Source organism: Mycteria americana, chromosome 5 (genome assembly GCF_035582795.1).
Source record: "Mycteria americana isolate JAX WOST 10 ecotype Jacksonville Zoo and Gardens chromosome 5, USCA_MyAme_1.0, whole genome shotgun sequence".
NCBI lineage: Eukaryota > Metazoa > Chordata > Aves > Ciconiiformes > Ciconiidae > Mycteria > Mycteria americana.
Genome location: NC_134369.1, coordinates 70,044,245 through 70,064,916, shown reverse-complemented (window position 1 = coordinate 70,064,916; position 20,672 = coordinate 70,044,245). Strand labels below are relative to the sequence as shown.

The window sequence follows — 20,672 nt, the reverse complement described above, 5'->3', positions numbered from 1 at the left end:
GTACCAATACTGCCACATACAGAGGTTGCCACATACACAGAAAAATGTGGTTTAATTCATTTTGATGGCCCTGGAAATGCTTTTCTCAATTACTCTTATGAAATAAGTTGTCATTTCAGGTTACTTTGCCCTGAAATGACCTGCCATCAGGCAGGAGAGGTACAATGTGCTGCGTTCAGGATTTCAGGACTCACCTTTGGTCCAACATTTATGAGATGCAAATCTTGAAATACTTGAAATCTTCATTTTCAGATTATCAGACTAGATTTAGCTTCTCAGTCTAACCCATGGAAAGCCAAGAAGGAAAGCTCAAGATATAAATATCATTAAAAACCTCTTTGGATATCTTAGCACTCTGCAGACAGACTCTGGGGTTTTTTTCCTCCCCTCTGTTAAAGTTTGCTTAAAAATAGTAACAAACTGACAGTTAAAGTGGTCAGACATTCCGAGGCACAGAGAAAGAGGTGCATACAACTCTTTATACTGAGATAAGACTGTGCCCCAAATAGTTTAGAAGTTAATTCCCTGCGTGTTAAGAGGCTAGGAAAAATGTGTTTTAAATTTCTCAAACAAAAACACACACACAAAAATGGAGGGTTAATTCTAGCAAGAATATAAAACACCACCAGAGGTAACATCTCAAAGAGGTATAACATACATATCCAGACATTGAAACAGCCACTGCAGGACTTGTAATAAAATATAGTCAGAGATAATTCAGGACCATCCTTTTCAGCAGAGGTACAGTATTTGCAGCATAAGTGGTCCCACAAGGATCCACGGCCTTACAATTGTTTCCTGTGCTGCTCCATATTTATTCTAATAAACATAACTTATTTCATAAATACCCATTTCACCCCCAAGCCCCACTTTTCTCCTAACAGCAGTATATTCTGAGTTGTGGATGGAAAAACACTTCCAAAACCCTATTCATAGCTTGTAATTCTGTGACTTCAGCATCATTGGAAATCCAGGAGGAGCCTACCTTATCATTACATTTTTCATTTGCCATCAAAAGTCTTTTACTGCACAAAGACTATGACAACAATTCACAACGATTTAGTTTAAAAGTGAGATGTAGGAACAAGTAAGAACAGACAGCGACACTGGACAGAACAATCTCCAGAGTGCATTTAGAGAATAAACACAGTTTCAGCTCCTGATGAGTGTCAAGAATTCTTCACGGGTCTTTGGATCTTCCCGGAATACCCCCAACATTGTGCTGGTTACTGTTTTACTGCTCATTTTCTGTACCCCACGCATTACCATACACATATGCCTAGAAGAAATGAAAGGGGAGTCAATAAATCAGGCGTACTCAAAAGAAAGAAGTAATCCCACAAAGAGAGATGGCTTCTTACATGGTCACGTTAAATTCTGGGGAAGTGACAAAACCTCCATATCCAGAATGGACGTCTGTCAATAGTACCTCAGCTGTCCTCTATGGAAAAGAAAGTCAAATTCCCAGCCCCCTGCCTTCTCTCCTCTGATCCTAGGAAAATCCCACCTTTCCAAGGTGCATTCTGATCATGGGGACATGCCTGTTGCTAGTCCCAAGCTTTGCTCTACTTGAGGAAGCAGAAGGTGCACTGAGGCAGAGCACGGACCCAGTGCAACTGGGACAGCTGGCCATGCTGCCCGTTGCCACATCTCTGCAGTGGATAAGGTAGGCCCCTACTTTAAATGGCTCCAACTCACCAGGCCATTCCGCTGAATGGGCAAGGATCACTCCTGCCTGCGCTCTGCCTCATAAACAAGCATGGCACACAGCTACAGCAGCCGAAGAGGCAACACACAACAGCTCTGCAGCAGACAGCTGGAATCACACGCAGCCCATACACTACGATGGAACAGCTCAGAGTAACTTACGTAGCTTCAATAACCACTCCAACTCCAGTGGGCTGTAAGGCTTCTGTGATGGCTATTGCAATTTGTTTGGTAAGGCGTTCCTGGACTGAAAGAACAACGGGGAGTTCAGACGCAGTGTTAAATCTGACTAGCATCAATGCACCGCCACTATCTGGATAGCAACATTGCATCCTCGCTTCCCAGTGTGCCTGTTCCCCACCACCACCACGCACACAAGTGCTGCTCTTCCTAAATAAGCTTGATTAGTACCAAAGCCTATCTTATGTTTTGTATCCTGGAACAGACCTTTTATTTGCTTGTTTATATTGGGAGTCATTTTGCATTACACCTTTGCAGGAATTGCATTACCATGATTTGTTATAACAGCTCTTACACTTCCTGTTATGCAGTTAGAATTTCTTCCTTCTCTATTTTCTTTCAGTTTTTATGTATTTGTTCACTGGCTTTACTGCTGCACTATTCATTCCCTACACACAATTTCTCTTTTTAAGGAAAGGAAATGGAGATTAAAAATGAGCAAATTAAGAGAGTCTATTGTCCTACAAAGCTCTACTTCCTGCAGCTCTAGCACCCTCTATTCACCAGTCTGACACCTAATGGTCACTAAGACTTCTGTCGCCAAGAACAGGCCAAATTTAACTGCAGGACAATGAGAGCAGGCTGAGCCCAACCCAAGGCCTCAGATCCTGCAGCTTCCTCCACTTCTTGGGGGCAGCAGACAGGCAGTCCATAACATGGCAGCTCTCACTTCATCACTTCAGACAAGAATTCTTGAAGGCATCTCTCAAATTATCCGTAGGAGAGTTCAACTCCAGCAGCATCCAACTAGTTTAGTTATTCCTGGCAGCTGTATCTTGTAGCACATTTATCCTCTGAATCAGTTAACTGCCTACATCTATTTTCACAGGCAGATTTTACTCCTCACTGGAAACACAGGGGCTAAGGTGACAGATGAGAAACACCTGTTCAAGAACACAGTGTTTTTCTTCACACTAAAATTTGCACAGCTATAGTCCACAGCTAATTACCAGTACCCTGAGCTGGCTAGCAAAGGACTGCACAACACCAAAACCAAAAATTCATCTGTTTACCTTGTAATCTTCTACTGTATATTTCCACGATCCTAAAGGAGAAAGGAAAAAGACAATGTTATACTTATTCCCATCTAACCATGATCCGATCTTCACAATTACCTTGACACTATCAAACAAGACCACTGTACGGATCCGTGTCCTTCCTGGAAATCTACACGCCATCATGCTGCTGCTCAGCCCCTGGCTGGCATTGCTCAAGGACTTCCCTTAGCACACCACTGTGTTTAGTGACAGTTTCCCCTACCCGCCACCCCAGAGACCATTTCAGGGGCAAACCTGTCACTTCTCCTTAGAGCTTTCTTCTGTTGGCTCTTACTTTTGAATTACTTGGACCACCATCCACCTGCATCACACAGTTGCAAGGGAGTCCATGCCCAAAGACTCCCTGAAGCTAATCCTTGAACTGAGGTCAGACTACCTCCTTTTGCTTTAATCTAAACCAAACGCTGTTTTAAGGACAATTCCGATATTGGGATTCTCAGAAGGCTACTGAAATTAAGCAGGAGATGTTTTGGATTCTTGCATTTAACCACAGATTTAACTAAGAACAATGAGACAGAATTGTTTTTATTTAAAACAGATACTCTCCACCCACATATCACGCCATCCTTCACATTTCAGTGCAGGGATCACCTCAGTGCTCCTCTCGAACCTGACTTCAAATTTAAGCCATTTGTGGGGCAATGCAAGTGATACTACCATCATTTATCACTGCAGTACTATAACCCACACATTTAAGAAAAGTCTTATAACTGCTCTGTAACTCAATGGGTTGTTCATGCCAACCTCAAATGCTTAATTATACGTCAAGTGGCCATGTAAAGAAGTTGCTATAGAAAGCTTCAATACTTGTCTGCTCAGGCTAGACAAAAAACAGACACTGGCTGACAGCCTGAGGCATTAGTTACAAGAAACATCTCTGACAGCGAGACTTGCCTGCTGTTTTGGAGAGAGAATTACATGCAGAAACTCCCCTCCAGAAATGAAATGGTTGTGTTATAGCTATCCTAAACAGAGCAACATAATATTTAAATATATGGATAGGAAACAAGCTGATGCTGAGATATTTTTACACTGGTATTGCATATAAGAAGTCCTATAAGCATGTTTATGTAAAAACAGTCACTTGCATTAGCGTTTTCAAGCCTGAGCTTAAAATCCAAAGATGTTTGTTTACTGAATACAGGTCATCCACAACTACAGAAACTCACCACATTAGACTAATCCTATTATGAAAGATTAGGCCTACAGTACCAACAGCCTCACAAATCTTTGTTCAAACACTGGTTGCATTATATAGGGCACACAAAAGGGAAGCACTATTTGGCCCACCAATCTCTTCAGGGTAAGCACTCAAAAGCAAGCGAGGACTGAGAACATTTTGTTATACAAGAATCTAATCTTTTCATTATTGCAGTATAGGGGAGTTTTACCGTAACCTGAAAGAGGCAAGATTTAACTTTCAAGCACAGCGCAGGAAGCCTTGCACATATTCATGCATGTTTCTACCCTGAGAATAAATAGTAGGAAAGTTGTACACTTCTAGCATCACGTTGCCACTTGCATTAAAAATCACCAAAGACAGTTTTGAGCTCCTTTTTTTATCTGCAATTCAGAGGTAACTAGAGACCAGAGCACAAATCAACTGATGCATATTTCAAATGCGATTCTTAATCCTGCATTCAAGCCCTGCAGAGATGAAACCAAGTGCTAAAGACAGTCTCTTCAGGAAGGATGTTCGCCTTCAGAAATCCAACTCAAAAAAACCCCCTCACCACTTAAAAAGATCCAGTCACACGAGTGCCAGCCAACACACAACACAAGCCATGAACTGCCAGAGACATCCCCAAGCGTAAGCAGCTACAGAAGGCAAAAATCTTTCGCCCAGCAATCGCAGCACTGTCAGCTCAGAACCTCATCCTACAGTTCCAGCCCGGAGGAACAGCCACAGAACACGTACGAAAAAATTTAAACGTTGAACTGCCTGTTGCAGCCTTTTAATCAGAGCAAAGTCCACTCCTATAATCACTGCTAGAAGACATGAAGATGGCCACCTTGTAATGAGTTACGTTAGCAAAGACGTGACCTCCAAGGGCCCTTCCACTGCCAAACCCAATTCACTGTTCTGCAAGCAGAGCACAGAACAGAGCTGACTAACTTTAAAGCATTTTAGGGTCATATCCTACACATTTCTTACCCGCTAAGAAAACCCAGCGGGCATGCAGATTTACAAGGCTAATTCTCATTAGCATTACTGGAATACAGCAAGACTAACAGATGTTATCAGGGAAAGTATAAACAAAATCTATGTGGTCTTCCTGAACTACAGCCAATTTTTCAGATTCGTTTCTCAAAAGAGACCCTTCCACTCTGGTCCCCAATAATCTGCTTATTGAAGGGATCTACCATCCCCTTCCTCACCAGAGCTAGGAAGTGTCACTTGATAACAAGACTCAGTGCAACAACTGATCCAAGGGCACTTGCTGAGGAAAAAGCTATTTTACATAACAAATGGATTTCTCAAGTGTATCATAATTGCTTTGTTTCTTAGGCTGAACTTTATCTATAAAATCTACCCCACGGCTCTCTCAGCAGGTCTTGAGTGAAAGAAAGAAGTGCCAAATTTACCTGAAGAGTCAGCTAACAGATGAAAGCTTTAGATTCAATTTCTATCCATAGGGCATGTTCATTTACAGTTTGGAAGTTTTGGCTTTTTGTTCTTATCGGTCAATATACACACAAGTAGTAAATAGCTAGAGATCCCCACTGGTTTTTGTGGCCTGCCTTAGAACGTGACCAAATTCTCTCTTGTTCTTGCTTCTGTGCTCCCTGCAGACATCAATGCTTTGGATGAACGTACAAAAGCTCTACTGCAGTCGGCTGATGTGAATTAACACAGAGCTCTAAGACTTATCTGTCCTCTCCACAAAAAACAATGCTGAGGATTGGTCTAAATCCAAATCCAGGACACAAAGTGGGCTGAGCTTTAGAGGGGGACCAGATTAGAAAGATTAGCACAGTTAGCACAGCTTGGAATCCTTTTTACAAATTAGCATCACTTTCATTACATTAACACTTACCTAGCAAGCTTGCTGAGGCCAAGTACTTGTTTGTTAGGAAGATAGCCAATATGTACCTAGACAGAGGAGAACAAACCATTAACAGAATCAAAACCCCACTTCCAAATGCATATGAAACTCATGCATAGAGAATGAGATGTGCATTTGCCCCAGAACTAACTCTGGAACAGTCCAGAAGTCCTAGCATGTGGGAGGAACATGCCACCATGCAAGCCTGAAAAACTGTGGAGCTAACGGAGACTGTAAATGCCTGGTGAGGTCAGTGTCCTGGTGAACAACAGGTAAGTTTTCTGAGGGGGAGAAAAATCACAACTCTTCAAGAGTCAAGGCTTATGTTCCAAGTCTCAGGAATGCTACAGAGTTCTACTAGATTTGGGTACAAAAAGCAGTCTATTATTCAGCACAGTGCTGTTTGTCTAAAATAAACATGCTTTTCTTTCAAGACCTAAAATGGATTTAGGGAGCGGGAGGGAGAGGGACTGTACTTTACTTCCAGTGAGAGTTCTGATGGCAAGAAATACTTCGCCACCAAAATCAGGCAGCACTTACTGATTGGGGGTTTTTCTTCTGCTTTGGTAGTACCATAGATCACTGTATGATTAAGTCAACTTCCATCCTGCTCGAATATGGATTTGCTGAACATTCATACTGAACATATAGTTGCACTAAGTTGGAGTAAGTTCTTGAGAAGAAAAGTGCTCAGATATGAAGGCAGGGGGAAAGCCACTTAGCTTCTTGTTTTTAGAAAGCAACATAGGCTACTGAATTCAAGTGGGTTTACAGTTATAACAGATTATAAGCCAGCATTTGTGTCACTGTACCAGAGACTTGAAAAATTAGCCAAGATGCATTAGGGGAGTGTCAGTGTAGGATTCTGTCTTAGTGCTTTGCCTAGAGGCCCCATCTCAGAATCCTGTATTGCTGTACCTGCAATTAGAGGTACCACAGTGCACCTAATTACCTGGCTAACTTGCTCATTCCTATCACTTCTGTTGGGTAATCAACCCACTGACACCTGAAAAGACATGAAACATTTCAGACAAAGTAAGAGACAGAAATAAGCGTTGAATCCTGTTCCCCATAGAGTATTTTTGTGAACTTCTTAATTTCATTTAAGATAGAACTGCAAATACAAGACCTGCTGGTCAGTATTTGTAACCTGTTTGATGTACCCAACAGGAGAATGGTTAGTCTGAGAATATTTAGAGGCATACCAAGTCATTTAGCAGACCATTATACGAGCAGGACCAATTCGGTGTTTGCGAGGAGATTTCTCCAAACCACACAGGCTAAACAGCTAGACGTAAAAAGAATGCATATATTGCCACAGGAGTAACGAAGAGAATATACACAGTACGTGTAACTAAGAATAACAGGCAAAATAGAAAGCTTGCACAGAAAAAGAAGTTACCTTGTTTTCCAGTATAAAATACTAGCAGTGAGAAAAGAAAGCAGATGAAATTGAGTTGACTCAACTAAATAAACTGCTGGTTTCTGGTCGGGTATTTTATTTTTGGCAGACAGTTTACTTGGAACATATGTGGTACTGATCGAGTTTTATAGACAACAAAATCACTTGCTGCTCTCTGACCTGTGAGTACTTAATGGTAGAACAGATGGATCAGAGTAAGCTCCATCCTTCTGTGCTGATATGGGAGTGAAGGGGCCGAGACATGCAGAAGGGACTACCCATTTCAAACTCTTCATCACGTTTACAGAGTTAACCTGAGACTTTTTATCTTATTTTTAAATTTGTTGGCATCACAATTTCAACACCATGTGAAACACCAGCCCCTTTCATGGAAGTCCCAACCTAAGCAGCCTCCTGCTAGTCAATTTTGACCACCCCCTCCCTGACTGGGCTTGCTTATTTAACACAGGGCTGCTAATCTGAAGTTTGTTCCACTCACAGGGGGTTCCCTGAGATGAATGTGCACTAGATAGCTCTGAGCCAGAAGCTAAATCCATGGCAGAGCCAGCATGCAGAGTGAGCTGATTTAATATCAAGATGTCTGCCCTCAAGGCTTGCTGCTGCTTCACGAAGAAGAGCTTTGATATGAAATGTCAGAAACCATTAGATTACTTAGACTAGGAAAGGTTGAGCATTATATTTTAGGAGCTTAAATCCAAATAAAACTCACATTAAGGAGGTCTTCCTTATTTGTATTCTGAAGATTAACTTCTAGAATCATAGCCGTAAGCAGTAAATACTTACAGGTTTAAAAGCTTTGTAGTTATAGCTACAAAGTCTTTTACATGTACTTTAGGTCTTTTATCATGTATTCCCACATTTGTTTTGTGAGGAAGAGTTACCTTTCCAACAAATGGAACGAGGTGATGCTCACACAATGAGAACATGTCTATGTCCTTCACAATTACCATCTCATCATGATCTTCATCAAAGATGGCGTCATTCAGAACATCTGAAATTAAATATTCGCATTAAAAAAAAACCACAAATGCACAAGCATGGAAGGTTCTTCCAGCCAGTATCTGAGAAAGCTTGTAGCAAGAGCATAGCTCTCTCAGAACTACAGATTTTAGGGTTAAGATATGGGAAGCAATTAAGGAGTAACATCACAAGTACACTTTGTTTGCATACGATCACACAATTGCCACAGTGCTATGTCAGACTACCTACGTGCTACACCAGAAGTCAGCCTATAGTGTTTTATTTAAATAATAGTTTGAGCCTAGGGTAGAACGAGTCTAGTCTTTGCGGAATTACTGACATCTTAAGAGCAATTAAGACTACACCTGATAAAGCCAGTGCTGAGGAGGATAGCATGTCTCGAAGTGGGCTTCCATTAGTGCTTCCACATACCACAAGCAAAGTTGAGCCTGAGGTTTGAGAAAAGCTACGCCATCACAGCAGTTTCTTCACACACTTCAACACCAGCACCACTATCTTCAAGGAGGCTTTGCACGCAAATAAGATACTCTTATTTCATCCTGAAGCACACAAACCAGCAGCTATTCAGGCATACACAAAACTCGGAAGAGACATATCTGTATCCACAGATAGGGGAGAGATTTGCTGTCCTGAACTGAAAGCAGGCATACTCTGGCCTAATTCTGCACCTCAGAGTTAACAGACAATTGAGGTGGAGAAACCCACAAAGACAGAAGGAAGAAGAGACAGCTCAGTAAGAAAAGGAACCTACATGACCCTTTGCTAGTCTCGGAGCTCAGCAGAACAGATCCTCAGTTGATTTTCCAGATTTAACAGTCCCCTGACAAGTCCCCAAGCAATCCTGACACAGGTTACAGCAGATCACTATAGTCTCCACAAAGATTGCAGGCAGCTGGACCATGCTTGGAGCAGTTAAAAGTAGACCAGTCTCCAGTTAATAGATGGAGCCTTTTGAAGGACAAGAGAGAAAAGCTGTGTAGAAGCAAGATTAGAGAGAGAGAATAGCAAGAGAGAACTAGCTGTACAGAAGGGCTGATAATCAGAACACGAACTCTGCAAACAAGTTAGCCTGAAGCCACACTGACTACTTGGAGTTACTTCCAGGAACCAGAGTCACATACACCATGGCCAGAAGGGGAATCAGGGTGCTCAGGGACTGCCCTGCTTCATCCACTGTAGAGCTTAGCACCTGCAGTGGCAATTACACAAATCTAATAGTTGTGTCTGCTCTACTTGCCTTTATGCCTTCCCCTGACATGCACGTACACCTAATGGCCACCATCTGTTGTCGATAACGTATTGTCATCATGGAGCATTTTAATTTCCTGCTTGCTATCAGCACTACACAGGTAACCCTGGAAACTGTGCGCAAGATGTTCTGCCTGCAACGCATGTTCTTTCCTGAGAATGGCTGGCAACCTGCAAGACAGTGAGGCTGAACCCCAGAAGGCTTTTGATCAGGTCAGAGAGCAGGAGTAGGGGGCACAGAAGAGGCCAGGAAACAACTCTGTAAAGGCACATGATTTTGTTCTTCAAGTTTCAGAGTCTAGTTTACGCCAAACACTGCTGAAGAGGATTTTGATTACACTGAGAGCATCATGCAGTTGTATAACTATGAATTCAGCCAGGAATAGGCAGAATCCAAAACAGAGCAGACTCAGAGGAGAGGGAAGGGAGGGACGGAGCAGCCGTCTGGGTTCTTAGCTCCCTCCCGCAGCACTCCGCAGACGTGCCATTTCTACAGCAGAAAGGCAAACAGTGGTTTCACAAAACCTGCTACTATGCCCAGCATTATTAAAACAAAATCCAAACGGATCCACGAAGCATCTCCAGAGTGACTGCTGCTGTTATTAGACCACCAGCTTGGCTTATACCAGCCTTGCCAGGAGCGTATCAGAGCCCGATGTTAGATATGGATTTACGTCAGCACACTTGCAAAGCAGACTGTTCAGAACAATCAAAAATGGCCACATTCGCATTAAGAGTCATAGTAATGTGTGACAGCGTAAGGCCAAAGCTACAACAGAAGGTACTTCAGCCATGAAGTCTCATATATATGCATATACACACTTATTCATGTATAAAATACAAATAGATCCTTACAAACTTCATCTAAGGCACCCAACTCTGTTACTGGAATCCTGAAGAGCCACATTGTATCATGGAGACGGCTGTTAGCCCTATTTTAAAGCTGGGGGAAAGAAGAAGGTTAAGTGACTTGTGAAGTACCACACAGGCAACTTCAGGAACAAAATGCATCCTTCTCGCGGCTAAAGCAATTAAACAGGAACACAAAGGTCATCCATCCTTCTCGCATATCCCCTCTTAGGCTACAGCCCAGAATCACAGCAGTTTGGGCAATGCTCCCTCACAGCCAAGGGAGTTTGAGAGGCAGGTAAGCAAACAGATCTATGCGTTAAGAATATAACCACAGAGCTGTGGGATGCTTCGCACTTCTCATTTATATGGGTCTTGCCAATTTTGCGCCTTAGATTTAATATTGCTAGTTGCAGCCAGATCACAGATGATACCTGCTCAGCTGCATAACCTCTGCAGTTGTGCCTGCAGCAAGGTGTGCTGGTTTTAAGTCAGCATCAGTTACTCCTTGAGAAGGAGGGCCAGAGCCCATAAAGGAAGAAACCCGCTTAGTGTTAGCCCCTCCAATAACCCCTTCACAACTGCCAGATGATACAGGGAGATAAAGGTAAAACAAAAAGTGAGACTGAAGGCCACTACCTGAGTAAATGGCCACAGTGTTAAGAGAGCCCCAGTCACCCCTATCCTGCTCCAGTCTCTCCTGCTCACACTTCACTTCACCTCTTCTCCTGAAAATAAGCATAGCTTGAAGCCTGTCTATCCCTATACCTCCCTCTTTGAAATCCAAGCCTTGTATTGACAAAAAAAGAGTTAGGTAAGAGTAGCTGCAACAAGATGCTGTGCTATGTCCCACTGCAGCACTTGTTTTTGGTAATTACACAGGAGAGACTTGTTTGGCAGAGACTCAAACACTTTGTGCAGGGAGGCAATACCATTTTATCTAACTTCGTCTGCCTTTTTTTTTTCCCCCATCATTCAATTTGCAACAGCATCAAACAGGGCCCTGACAAACTCAGCCTGCATCCTGCATTCTGAAGAACTTAACAGAGCTGAAAGGACAGAAGGGGAAACAGGGCCTCAGATTAACCAGGCCAGAAGTAAAGCTGGGGACAAATTCGTGCCTCTTTTCCCATTCTTTCACTCTACCTACTAGGCCACACTGCCTGCTTCACTAGCCCTGCCAATGCAACTGCATCTTTTCCATCCCTTCCTCCTGTGGCACCAGGATCTTCAAAGCAAAAGCGTAGAAGTCAACAGGGCTTTTAGAGGGAAGGAGGGCTAGAAGTAAATATTGCCAGCTTGGTTTCCTGACAAAGCGAGACACCTGCAGCTCAGATGGGCTCTCCCTCAACAGGCTACTTTTCCTTAATACAAAAAGGAAATTCTTCCTCTCACATGAAGCAACACTTTTACTCGTTCCAAGTACCACCTACGTAATCATCCACATCAGTAGGGTAGGACTAGCGTCTCCTCTGCTAGCAAGAGGATGGGCACATTCACACGTCGTCCCTTGGCCTCTCAGTCACACCCTCACAGTGCTTTTACTAGTCACAGCTCTGCTCAAATGCTGGCACCAAGCCCTCTCTACAAGCCAAAGGAAACAGCGGATAACACCATTTTCATTCTCCACCACCCCAGAAAAGCTAAGGGAATTTACTGCTTAAGTCCTTAAGCCTAGACACATCATGTTAATGAAAAGCTAAGATCCAAACTACAATACAGGCTGGCAGGAAGGGAACAAGAACAAACATTATATGTACAGTTGGGGCACTCTCTAGATTATTCCAGCTGATTTTTCCTTCAGCCCAGAGTTCTAGTCCTGTTGGAGAAACTTCAGTGGGCTGTTAAAACTGAACAGACACCTCTGCTGCAAGTTAACTCCTGAAACAGAGCAGAATTAATTTTCCCCTTTATCTTCAAAAAGAGTTGATAAAAGCAAAAAAATCAGAATTGGATGAAGACAGGATGAGAAAGACCTTTCAGGATTTTGCGTCAGAGCTAAGCAAAAAGACCTGTTGCTATAGAAACTATTTGCATGGCTTTAATGTAACACAGGAAAGCAAAAGCACCTCTGGCAAGCAAAGAAGCCAGAGCCCACCCAGCAGCTGGCTCAGCAGGTGAAGGGAATGAAAGATGGCAGCATTCTGCAGAGCAGCACTGCATCAGCTTCACAGTACTTCAGATGTCCCATTTTTACTATGCCTGGGAGGCAGAAGACTGAAGTGATGTAGGTTGTTCTCACTATGAGTTAAAGCACTTTCCCGTGATGTTAAGTTGCCCCACTGCTCCACTTCAGAGGAGTCAGACTGAAGATTGTTGAGTGGCAAGGGCGTGAAGGCAGTCTCAGAGATTCCCCAATACCGTTCCTTGAGGTCATCTATCCTGGCAGAGACAAGGTGCAAGGTTCTCCTGATACCCATTCCACAGCTCCAGACTGTCCTCACTGACAGCCCCTATGCCCTCCATGGTGACCCATAAGTCCCATAAGTTGCAGCAGGCAGGTGAGGCCATTGCAGGAATGGGTTCAGGCCAAGGGAGGCAGATGTCCTATGAGGGTGGTGGGGCAAGTCACACCATACCAATGCCCATTAGCTTGAACAAACTAAAGTACAGGCTGAGGTCAGGTACCTTCTGCTCTCCCAGGAACACAGACTGAGTTACACCAAAACCAACGGCAGGGGACCTTGCATGAACTAGGAACAGGTCGTGGTTTGGAGGATACTCCAGAAGAGCAGTGCCATGAGTCAGAGACCAAAGGCTAACCATTCATTAAGGCACAATCAGCTGGGGTATGTTGGCAGATACCCTTGAATGTCTTTCTCAAGAAGTTCCTCATCATCTGAAGACAGATGTAATTGACAGCAGGAGCCATGAGCTAACAGCTGAATATGTAGTAGGGAGACCAACAGGCTACAGGGTCAGAATTAAATCTGGAAGGAAATTGCTGTAAAAACCTTTCAGTTGCTGCTGGGTAAACAGTACAATGTAGAGCCAAAACTGAAATTGGTTATTTATTCAGGCAATGACACTACAGGATAACTGTAGTTAGAGAAAATATTCCAGACAAGCAACACAAGACAATTATTGCAGCCTTTCAGTGTTAAAAAGGTACCAGGAATTTATTATTCATACAGAGAAGAGAATCGGGCTTCAAAAACACTCATTCGTATAGAGAGAGCTTGTACTGCTGCAGAAAGTTAACGACTTCAGGTTGCTAAGAAAGGGGGTGGTCTGGGTACGCCAATTCACAACAGAATTCTCATTTGCTTCAAGAAGTCTTGAAGAGCCCTAGAAAGAGACAGAGCCTAAGATGCCACTTTACTATTTAGATAGGCAATAGAGTTCAAAAGCTGCAGAGAAAGTTAAAGGGGCACTATGTGGCTTCCTTGTCATAACACACCTTCCTAACAGGAACCAAGAAAAGCCTCAGACAAAAGAATTCACAAGTTTATGACTAATATTTCAGATTTCATCACTGCCACACCAAAGGACTAGAAACAGACATTGAACTTCAGACAGGAACATTTGCTTCAGAAGCAAAGCTTAATTCCTCAGTTACCAGAAGAGAGGTGAACCAGATGTGTCATTTAAGGCACATTTTATAAAAAGCAAAGATGGAGGAAAAGTATTATTGCTATTCAACTAATTCTGGCCATCATTTGTACAGATTTGTTTATTTTCCTATAAGACACTTTCCATGTTGCAGCGAGAAACTCAAGGCTATTCATAAGAGATCAGTTATTGCAGACTCTCAGATGAAGCTAAGATTAGGTTCTAGAAGTTGCCTTCCTCCAGGAGGTTTATTAATATGAGGGAAAGCAGGGTTATGGAGATGCTCATTAAAATGTATCAGGATTTTCAATAACCATTTCAATGTCTCCTGTCATAGAAGGTGCTGAAATTTCTTTGAAATTGAAACAAAGGAAAAATCAGACAAGATGAAACAACACTTTCGAAAAGCAACACGAAGAGATCAGAAGTCTTTAACAGTTAAGATCCAAGAGGTTAAGACATTTAATAAATTCCCAACAAAACCCCAAACAAGCTTAACAAATCTGGTATTAGCTGAGCATTAATGGGCAGGGGAGATCATCCTGTGAAGTCCTACAGTCCTAGTTCCCAGCAGAAATTTCACTGCCCCGAGTACCTGTTTCAGCATGGTAGGCTTCACCCACGCAGGGGTAGAGGTTGAGGAAAGAAACCCCCAAGAACCTTACTCTGAACAACCCCGAATCTCCCACCCTCTGGTTTACAAGAAACGAGCCATGGCCATAGCACAATAATGCTGATGTTTAAGTTATTAATAGGTTAGACTGTTGCATCTATGAGAAGCAAGAGAACTAGTAGTGCCTTGTTTCCAGGAAAGAGTGAAGTAACTCACCAGCTCTTAGCAAAGGGCACTGCTGCTGATCAAACAGCCTTGTTTGTTTAAGGCACTGCCTGTCTATTTTTTACGTAGCGATGCTTAGCACCTCTCATCCACAGCAAACTGAGCAGGCTTGGAAAAAATTTATGAGCTTACACCATTGCTGTCATCTGTCAAAATACCAAATCCACACAGACAAGAAGATGAAGAAAAGAATATTAAGGTTGCATTTTTTCACCCTTCATCATAGGAAAAACACATAAACTAATGAGAGAAGAAAAGCAACATACACACAGTTCAGCAGGTGTTAATCTACTGTATGAGACCTAACTAGTTGTTATTTGCTTTAAAATAAAAGCTACACGGTAGAGTCACTTAGCTTCCAGGCAAATAAAGCATACATGCAGCCTTTCAAACCACAGAGGTTGGGAAAGCAAAGTTATCCTCTCCCAGTACTTCCGATTTTCATTTCCCTATTAAACATGCTTGAAAGCTAACATACCTACCAGAAGAGTCTTCCAGCCTTTATTCATGTAACAACTACCACCATTACCAGCAAGTACACTGTTCAATGAACGTGCTGTTTTGCTTAGAGTGCTTATGGTTGATGGAAACAAGTTAACTTCCTACTGCAGATGCAGGCAGCTTGTTCAGCCCTGTGCCTCATGTTTCCTACAGGATTACACAATCAGAATCAACTCCTTTAGGGTTTGTCTTTTGAAACTAGCATCACTGACACTTGCCATTTCTGTAACTTAACAGTTAGCTCTGCTTAGCAAGCTTGATTCTGAAGTCCTCAGCTTGAGTTACAAGTTAGTACCATCTGCAATCTTTTATTTCCATGTATTCCTTCATTTACTACATTTGCACACACTTGTGCTTTGCAGTATTTATATAGTCTCATAGCCAGCACCTCTAAGGGTGACATTAAGCCTTTGCTAAAGGAGGGACAGATCTCTCGAGGTTTAGTCTTTTTGTGTGACAGGCAATTGCCTGAACCAACTTTAAGAAAGCTAAAAGCAATCTGCTATCAACAGTCCAGTTCACCTTTATTAACCAAGAGAACAGGTTACTGTTTTGCAATATAAGTTACTCTCAGAAGTATGAAGCTGATAGACCTGACCCCGCAAAAGAAAACATGTTCTTGGATGCTCATGCAGAAGCACTGCAATGAAACTGAAAAACAAAACTTTTGGTATCCTGTCTGCTCTGACATCCTTACCAATACATGAAGTGGTTGCTGTTGTAATGGCTGTTAGCCTACACAGATGCCCAACTGAACTGCTAGCATTTTTTCTGGTCCCCAGGTGGATTTTCTTTGAAATCTCTGGAGGCATTCTTGCTCCTCCAATGAAAGCTTGTTGACTAGTACTATAAAATTGAGATCAATACAGTTGAATACATTTTGTCAAAGAAAGAGGTTGAGGCCTTCAGTAAAGCCAGGATTAATAAGAAAAAAGACATAATCTAGAAAGACCAGAAAGAGCCAGATTTAGACATTTAGCTAGTAAACTCTACTAATGGCTCTGAAATACAATACTGACCAGCTGCAGAACACAGATAGCAAAGATGAATATGAGGTAATCAGGAACACTGTCTCTCTGCACTATTGAAAACAAGCTAGGAAATACACACAGGGTGGAAGCTGGAACACAGAATCAGCTTCTCTGTTACTCACATAAATCTGAATGGAGAGAAGGGACTGAATTGAGATGTAATCTTCCCTACAACAGTACAAAGTTAAGCTATGGAAAGTACAAAAATACAAATACAGTCAGGTGTCATGGAAGCAAAATGACAACACCCAGGAAAGGAGATCAAATGTCCAGCACATTTAACCATGCCCCAAATGTGCTACGCTCTCAGACACACGGTAATCCAAACAATCAAGAAAATATTTGTTCTTAAGGATGAATTATCAATCAAGGCTCAAAAAGAAAAACAATACCTATTTGCTGACTGTTGAAACCACACATCAGCTCAGCAGCTTCCAAAAGCATTCCTTAAAACCAAAGGAACCAGGGTTCCTCAAACCATACTCCCCACTCACGCCATTTGGTCATCTTCTTCAGTGCCACCACAGAGGACAGATTCCTGCAGGGCAGGTATGGCCATCATGCCTCCCCATACCAGAAAGCTTCCAGCAACCTGATGGCACTCAAAAATGTTCAGTGACAAGTGAGAGCAAGGCACTGCTCAAATCACTAACCTCTGAGAGCAGTGGGCAGCATTCAAGGCTGTCAAGTAGCTTAGTTTCCTGACCAACCACATAACCCCCATATTCTCGCTTACAGCAAGCAAGACTCAAGTCAAGCACATGAAACACTGAAGACCTCCTACGGTGTACTTTCAACTTTACACTCTCCAGCCTTCACTATATTTCATAATTTGGGAATATATCTATTACATCATTTTTTGTGTTCCTGTATGGAAAATTAAAATGCCATCAGAAATGAATTGCTTTTCTCCTGCCTGCCTAAGGCAGATACTCAAGCAGACAAACTCGGAAGGCTGATTTTAAAGCCTGTGGCTGTACTAACATTCACTACCTTCGTTTGTCACTCTCTTCCGGCTGCATAGTCTGGCAACATTTCCACATACTGGCAAGGGTTGTGAGCTCAGCTGGGGCCAGCTGAAGACAGGTGCCTGTTAGAAACACACCTTGCCTCTAGCCCTGTGTTTGTACAACCACTACCACAGAGCTTTTACTTGAGAAGCCTTTTATAATAGCTGTAAGCCCCATCTTTTCATAACTGTCTGCTATCTTCTGCCTGCTGGGGAATAAACTTGAACACATACCTCACATCCCACAAATCATTGCTTTAACCTCTGCCTAGCCAGACAGTTCCACGTAAGGAACAGAATAAGTTGGAAAATAAGAGGTCAGGGCTGCTTTGTTGTGGGGTTTTTTTGGTGGGTTTTTTTTTGGTGGGGCTTTTTTTTTTTTTTTGCTTTTACAAGCCAGTTCGTGGTCCAGTTCACAGCCTGGCTAGGCAGGCAGTTGTATTAGTTTAGCCAAGTGAACAGCACACCAGCAGAAACAAGCAGCAGGAACTGCAGTCCCACAGCTAGCTTTGTTCCCAAAGACTTTGTAGTTGTTGGCTCTAGGTTTCACGATGCATTTAAAACTCTCCCAAGTGGAAGTTACTTCCATATCAACTCTCCCAGCCAACTCCTCATCCACTAGTCATTTTGATAGCTGCTGTGGACTTTTGCAGCTACAGCTCTTTCTTCTGTTTGGCTAGTAAGAGTGGGAAGACTGGAAGCTGGCCATTGTATTAGAAGAGGCGAGTAGCTGGAAAGTAAAAAGATTCCCCACCTGACACAGGAAGGAATGTTAAGATCACAGCTTCATTTTATTTCCTAGGAAGAAAAGAAAAAAGCAGTCCAAGAGTACAGCACCTAGCACTGACACTTTCCACTCTTGGATATAATACAGCTCTCTCCCAGGTATGGATATTCAGGGGAGGGGACTATCCAGAACTACTCTGCTTAATGAAATGTATGTGAGAGATTGGGACAGACTATTTGGGTCCCAGAGAATCCACACTAGAGCAGAAAAAAGCTATTAAAAAAAAAACTTTAAGGGAATGTGTGGCTCTGCACACAAAACTGCCAGCAAGGTAAGAAAGGACTTAAGATAGGCAGCAACCTCATCCAGGTTCAGTACAGAAATTTGTGCTCAGAAACTATCACTAAAAAAAAAAAATCCTTCTGCTAGAGACTGGCAGGATGACTGAGAGACCTCCTGTGTTTTACAGCAGTAAAGAGACACATGCAATCCCCAAACGAGGAAAGTTATTCCCAGTAGACAAAGGATCATCCTTTGAGACCCTATGAAACCTCATCTCAAACACACCATGCAGCAAGACTAAAGGAAGGGAGGAATGAGGATGGCCACTGCAGTCCAGAGCGTATTTCCAGATGTGAACCTGAAAACCTGGTTTGATCTGAAAGGCAAGACAAATGCCAAGGCAGAAATGCTGTTCCTGGGGGAAGCTAGAACACACGGGCACATGAGTATAAGCTGGCTATGAGTAAAGTTAATGCTGTAAGTTAGATGCAATCTGATTTCAGAAGAGCCAACAGTTGAGAAGTGAAAAAGAAACTAAACACGAAAGCCAACCTTTAAGTTGAAGCACAGTGCACTTATGAAAAGGACTCTGACGTGTTAGCAGGAAGCTCCCTGATGCCAGCCATCAGCACGGTTCAGCCTTCTCATTCAGCTGCAACACATTGATGCAGTTCTGGGGCACTCAGTACACCAGGGCTGTACTCCGGAGAGCAGAACACGCTCAGCTCCTTTCTGATTCGCATTCAAAGGTCCTTGCTGACAGTGTTTGCACCCCTTATGCACTAACAGGAACTTGCCTTTTACTGTAAGAGGGAGCGGAAAGGGGAATTCCTCAGTTTCCCAAGCCCTTTTTTACTGTTTGTACCAGGCACAGTCCTTAGTGGAAAGGCTGAGAAATGGAAACCTGATGTAAAAACTAAATTTTCAAGCAGGATTTACCCTGCACTGGAACCAAGATACAGTTTTGGAGTTGCTGGTGATGAGGAGAACAAATCCCACCCATCTCTATACCTGCATTCACTGCAGGGACCCTGAGATGAGGTAGGGATCTCCCCGACCTCCTCCTTAACTCACTTCCTCAAGTTTCATTCCCACCTTCAGAAAACCTCACCTGAGAAAAGCATCAGCAGAACAGGACCCTTTCTGAGAAAATTCAAGCCACCTCTGTCTGCTAATAGAAGCAAGTGTTCCTACCTTGTCTTCCTAGGTAGGAAGGCAGCCTAGCTCAGCTGGGGATGGAGGAAGGTACAATCAAGGAGTTCCTACGCCAGAGCTTGAAAAGTTTACACCAGAAGAGGGAAAGCAAAAGCACTTGCTCTGTTCACCGAAACCAGAAGCACTGAAGTTTATGACAGCACGTGAAGTTTACTAGCATGCAGTTTAACACAATAAATCGGGGGAAGGAGAGGACAGACAGACCCCACGGTACGGGTGTTTCTAGCGCATATCGCTGATGCCTTACTGACAAGGGGCTTCAGACGGACGGTACAGTGGCAGGGCAGTGGCGAAGCCCGTTTTAAGACCAAGTAGGAAAGCCAGCACCACGGCTGGTATCAAAGCGGCAGGCTCCAGCTCCGCCGTCCCCGGCCCGCAGCCCTCCCCGGGGTGACGCCCGCTCGCCCGCCCGCCGGGAGCGCTCCCTACCCGAGATGGTCTCCTGGTAGCCCTTGGTGAAGAACTGCATGGCGGTGGCCGCCCTCCAGGGCGTCTTCAGCAGCCCCTGCCGCTCGGGGTCCTCGCCCAGCGAGCGCAGGATGGTGGTGTAGGCGGCCGCCAGGCTGGGCAGGCTCAGCTCGTTGTCCTCCTCGCTGCGGGGCCGCTCGCCCCGCCAGCCGTCCCCGCTGCCGCCGCCGGGGGGGACGCGTGGCTTCTCGGCGCCCGCCGACGGGGAGGCGGAGGGCGACGGCGGCCTCTCCTGCCGCGCGTACCCGTTACAGCTCCGCGCCGCCTCCATGGGCCCCGGCAGGGCCCGGCCGGCCCGCCGCCGTGCGGGCAGCGCGCTGTGGCGGAGCCCGTCGCCCTCAGCCCGCCGCCTCAGCCCACCGCCCGCCGCCGCCTCAGCGCTCCCGCCCGCCGCCTCAGCCGCCCGCTTTATACGGCCCGCGCCGCTGCCATTGGCCGCCGCCGCCGCGACGTCACCCGCCGTGTCATGAGCCGGCCGGTCTCAGCCCGGCGCGGG

At 44.0% G+C, this 20,672-nt stretch overlaps 1 protein-coding gene across 1 annotated transcript; it reads right to left on the bottom strand.

The window, feature by feature from the left end:
- Window positions 1–41: 41 nt before the first annotated feature.
- Window positions 42–20,558, bottom strand: GCH1 (GTP cyclohydrolase 1). Its single transcript, XM_075503917.1, has 6 exons — window positions 20,138–20,558; window positions 8,357–8,466; window positions 6,044–6,099; window positions 2,961–2,992; window positions 1,870–1,954; window positions 42–1,279 (listed from the first exon to the last, which is right to left on the bottom strand). The coding sequence occupies exons 1-6, from the start codon at window positions 20,445–20,447 to the stop codon at window positions 1,153–1,155; spliced, it is 720 nt and encodes a 239-aa protein (XP_075360032.1). The 5' UTR covers window positions 20,448–20,558; the 3' UTR covers window positions 42–1,152.
- Window positions 20,559–20,672: the final 114 nt, after the last annotated feature.

Bases quoted from the DNA above. Each gene is read 5' to 3' on its own strand.
- GCH1 (XM_075503917.1), bottom strand. From the start codon at position 20,447: ATGGAGGCGGCGCGGAGCTGTAACGGGTACGCGCGGCAGGAGAGGCCG. The intron at 1,955-2,960 runs GTAAACAGATGA...TTGTTCTTTCAG, and splicing joins ATACAGTAGAAGATTACAAG to TCCAGGAACGCCTTACCAAA. The intron at 1,280-1,869 runs GTAAGTTACTCT...CATTTCTTCTAG, and splicing joins GGAGTGGTTATTGAAGCTAC to GCATATGTGTATGGTAATGC.